Source organism: Mustela nigripes, chromosome 11 (assembly GCF_022355385.1).
Source record: "Mustela nigripes isolate SB6536 chromosome 11, MUSNIG.SB6536, whole genome shotgun sequence".
Lineage (NCBI taxonomy): Eukaryota > Metazoa > Chordata > Mammalia > Carnivora > Mustelidae > Mustela > Mustela nigripes.
The window spans coordinates 16,759,290-16,763,481 of NC_081567.1; the positions used below are offsets into that span (position 1 = coordinate 16,759,290).

Genomic DNA, 4,192 nt, shown 5'->3' on the forward strand with positions numbered 1-4,192 from the left:
GCTCAGTCCCAGGACCCTGGGATCATGACTTGAGTCGAAGGCAGATGCCTAATGACTAAGACACCCAGGTGCCTCTCACACGATTCTTTGCTTGGGAGACTCACACTCTTGATTCAGAGCCCGTCCAAACCCAGTGTCCAGGTTGACTTTGGACTTTAATCCAGATAGTAGGACAAAGGGCATGAGTGGGGTGGGTGGGGGGATACACTACCCCATGGGGCCCTGTGGCTCTCCACGCCCCAGTTCCTTCTTGTCTCTGGCTGCAGAGCCCCTTCAAAACCAGTGAAAGAAAAGCTCCTTGTGGGGCCCATGGCTCTGAAGTCCGTGGGAGCTGTGTGTGCAGCTGGCCTCAGTCCCAGGGTTATGAGACTCTGGTTCTTGCTCTTTTCTCTCCCTCCTGCCTCAGAAAGCCTGTCCTGTCTCTGCTCCACCCCAACCCCGCACCCCTGCCCGCATCCCCCCACCCCCGCCCCCCCCCCCCCCCCCCCCCCCCCCCCCCCCCCCCCCCCCCACTGCTCTGTACTGGCCTTGTGGTCAGAGGTCAGACCAGCAGTTCTGGAAAGCCTGTGCTGCTGGGGGGTGCCTGGGGGCCACTCCTAGCCTGAACCTCTGGCATCGGCAAGACTGGCCTGGAGCCAACAGGAAGGTGAGTGGCCCTGCTCACAAGGGTGTCACCTTTCCTCTCTGGTCTGCCCCCTCTAAACTGGCTGGGGCCATCAGGACAAGCTGTTGGTTGGCCCGCCCCACCGGGGTGGAGTACAGAGGGCAGGTCAGAGCCAAGATTCCAGCTGCAAAACACCCCGCAGAATAGTTTCAGTCTTCCCTTTATTTTCTACACACTAAACCCACATCTTGGGTTTTCAGGCCCATTTAAGCTTGGCTCCTGCTGGGGTGCAAAGGCGCAGCAGCACAGGGGCCCTCCCACTCTAAGCTCCACCCACTCCTTCTGGAGGCTGGCTCCAGACCCTCCCACTTGGAATTCATAAACCCTTCAGCTTGGAGAACAGTGCTGCACCCACCCCACCCCACGGCACCCGGTTCGCCACCGCACAGAGTGGTCACAGGACCGACATCCAGAGAGGTCTGGTGAGTTCTCCCGGTGGGGCGGCTGGGCAGGGCTAGCTCCTGGCCCTTGCCCTCTGGATGGGCCATCCGTCAGCCGACACGACCCCAGGCCGAAACCCCCTTCCCCTTTCTGCTGACCTATCACTTAGCTCAGCTGCATGCCAGACTCTGGCGCCACAAAACAGGCTCACGTTGCTCACTGGCTGTGTTTATCCCCGAGCCAAGATGGCGTGGTTTGGCTTCTGGAGTGTTTTCGGCGATGCATGAGGGGCCCAGGCTGCTCCGGGGACCGGCAGGGGGAGTGGGGCCAGTGCCGCAGGCCAGGGGCCGTCGCAGAGGTAGTGGAGGAGAGCTGGCAGGAGAGGACTTAGGACGGGCGGGCACTCGAGTAGGAGCTCTCAAGGGTGCACTGGAATCCGCTGGAGCTTCCAGAGGACTGGGACGGGGCCCCAGAGAGCGATGTTGTTGATGTGGGATGTGGCCTCAGGCACGGGGATCTGCAGGACAGCGAAGGCGCAAGCCAGCGCCAGCCCCGCTGTGTGAGGGTTGGGTGTGGGTTCGAGCCCCAGCTCCTGCCGCTCACCAGCTTTGTGAGCAGGGCCAAGTCAGCCCCAGGCCTTCCTCGTGAAGCAGGATTTCAACACATGGCGTGTCGTGATGTTGTTAAGGCAAGTTGGCCGCCCTCTGTCCCCGACGCGGTGGAATGGAGCTCATCCAAGACCCCTCACGCCCGCCGCTGGCGTATGTGAAGGGAATCCCTCTCATCAAGTACTTTGCAGAGGCCCTGGGCTCCCTGCAGGACTTCCAAGCCTGGCCTGACGACCTGCTTATCAGCACCTACCCCAAATCTGGTAGGTGGAGCGGGCCATAGTCCCCCACGTCGGACCAGCCAGGACCTGCCCTTCACCCAGCTCACCTCCCCTTCCCCTGCTCTCCAGGCACCACCTGGGTGAGCGAGATCCTCGACATGATCTACCAGGGCGGTGATCTACAGAAGTGTCGCCGGGCCTCCATCTTCATGCGGGTACCCTTCCTGGAGTTCAAGGCTCCAGGTGTTCCCACAGGTTCGCACTGGGGGCTCTGGGGACCAGGGCAGCAGAGGGAGGGGGCAGGACTGGGCTCCAGCTCAGCAGACCTTTCCCTCCTCCTGGTATAGGTTTGGAGGCTCTGAAAGATACACCAGCCCCACGACTCATTAAGACGCACCTGCCCTTGGCTCTGCTCCCTCAGACCTTGCTGGATCAGAAGGTCAAGGTGAGTGACAGAGGAAGCCAGGGAAGGTGGTCACTGGGGCCTTCCCAGCTTTAGCCTTTTCTGCTGGGAAGGTCTCACCGGAAGCGGGCACGGGGTGGTCTTCATCCTGGGGCGGGGGTCTGTGCAAGGGAGAGCCCTGTGCGGGGCTGAGAAGGGCAGTCTTCTCTGCAGGCCGCCCCAGGCCCGGGGAGGAGGGGGCTGGCGAGAACCTAGCATACCTCCGTCCCAGTCTGGGTGTGGCAGCACGGAGGGGACAAGATTAGCATCAGGTATGGTGTCAGGGACCACAAGCAAGTCAGCCTCCAGGTCAGTGTCCCTCTTGGCCAGACCAAGAGCGAGCTTCCCTCACTGGGCTGCCGTGGAAGGCGGAACTGCCCGGCTCGCTGTGCGGTGATGGGGATTGGGTGTGGGGGGGACATTTGTCCTTCCAGGTGGTCTACGTGGCCCGCAACGCCAAGGATGTGGCTGTCTCCTTTTACCACTTCTACCGCATGGCCAAGGTGCACCCGGACCCTGGCACCTGGGACTGCTTCCTGGAGAAGTTCATGGCTGGGGAAGGTGGGCCTGAGTTGGGGGAAGGACTGGGGTGGAGCTGAGCGGCCGCCGGCCCAAGCTGATGCCGGCCTGTGGGCCCGTGTCCCTGCCCCTACCCCGCAGTGTCCTACGGGTCCTGGTACCAGCACGTGCGGGAGTGGTGGGAGCTGAGTCACACCCACCCTGTCCTCTACCTCTTCTACGAGGACATGAAAGAGGTGAGGCCACCCGCTGCTGCTTCCCTCCGGGTCACACGTGCAGAGGCAGGGACCTCCCCAGGACCTGCCAAGGCCCTTTCGGCTGCCTGTCTCTGGCGCCGCCCCCCCCCCCCAGACCCCCCAGTCCCTCCTTCCTGCCAGGGACTTGAGCTGCAGCGTCACCCAGGCAGCAAGGCTGTATAGCTCTGATCTCAGACCCAAGCGACACAGAGCCAGCCATCCGCCGGCATCTCCTGTGGCCAGTTAGGAAGGAGGACCATCCCTGCCCTCACCCATCAGGACCCAAATAGGAGCTTCGTTCAGGGTCATAGGGCAGGGGCAGCTAATGTGCCCCAGGGAAAGAGGACCCAAGTCAAGGAGCCGGGGCTGAGAGGTCTCTAGGCGGAGGTGGCCAGGTCCTGGAGGAGTGGGGACCCTCCCGTTTATTTGCTCAGTGAGCCATCCAGCTGCCACTGAAGAGCCCCTCTGCTCTCCAGAACCCCAAGAGGGAGATTCAGAAGATCCTGAAGTTCTTGGGGCGCTCCCTGCCAGAGGAGACCGTGGATCTCATTGTCCAACAAACGTCCTTCAAGGAGATGAAGAAAAACTCCATGGCGAACTACAGCACCATACCCGCTGACATCATGGACCACAGCGTTTCGGCCTTCATGAGGAAAGGTCAGTGTCTGCGCGGGATGGGCCTCGGGGCAGGCGGGCGTGGGGGCCGGGGCCGGCCTGAGCCCCGCCGGGCCTGCTCTGCGGCTGGGGCTGTAGCCGCCCTCCCGTCTGTCCGCAGGCATCACAGGGGACTGGAAGACCACCTTCACTGTGGCCCAGAATGAGCGCTTTGATGCTGACTATGCCGGGAAGATGGAGGGCTGTGGCCTCAGCTTCCGCACAGAGCTATGAGTGGTGTCCCTGGGAGGCACGCCCAAGGCCCCGCGGCTGTGACCCGCCCCCAGCCTCAAAAATAAAATTCCATGTGTATTACACCGAGAGCCTTTAATGCAAGCCAAGAGCAAAAAGGAAATGCCCACTGGGACCAAACAAATCCATCTCCCCCACAGCCTCCAGTTCCCCAACTTGCCCTGTTATGGGAAAGGGGAGAAGCGCCTGGAAAAACAAAACCAAGGGGACGTGGG

General features: G+C 61.9%; 1 protein-coding gene across 1 annotated transcript; it reads left to right on the forward strand.

Moving 5' to 3' along the window:
• Positions 1–750: 750 nt before the first annotated feature.
• LOC132026760 (sulfotransferase 1A1) lies at positions 751–4,040 on the forward strand. The gene is made up of 8 exons (XM_059414998.1): positions 751–1,086; positions 1,734–1,916; positions 2,004–2,129; positions 2,222–2,319; positions 2,751–2,877; positions 2,977–3,071; positions 3,548–3,728; positions 3,847–4,040. Exons 2-8 carry the CDS (start codon positions 1,769–1,771, stop codon positions 3,957–3,959), a joined length of 888 nt encoding a protein of 295 aa, XP_059270981.1. The 5' UTR covers positions 751–1,086; positions 1,734–1,768; the 3' UTR covers positions 3,960–4,040.
• Positions 4,041–4,192: the final 152 nt, after the last annotated feature.

Bases quoted from the DNA above. Each gene is read 5' to 3' on its own strand.
- LOC132026760 (XM_059414998.1), top strand. From the start codon at position 1,769: ATGGAGCTCATCCAAGACCCCTCACGCCCGCCGCTGGCGTATGTGAAG. The intron at 2,878-2,976 runs GTGGGCCTGAGT...CCTACCCCGCAG, and splicing joins GAAGTTCATGGCTGGGGAAG to TGTCCTACGGGTCCTGGTAC. The intron at 3,729-3,846 runs GTCAGTGTCTGC...GTCTGTCCGCAG, and splicing joins TTCGGCCTTCATGAGGAAAG to GCATCACAGGGGACTGGAAG.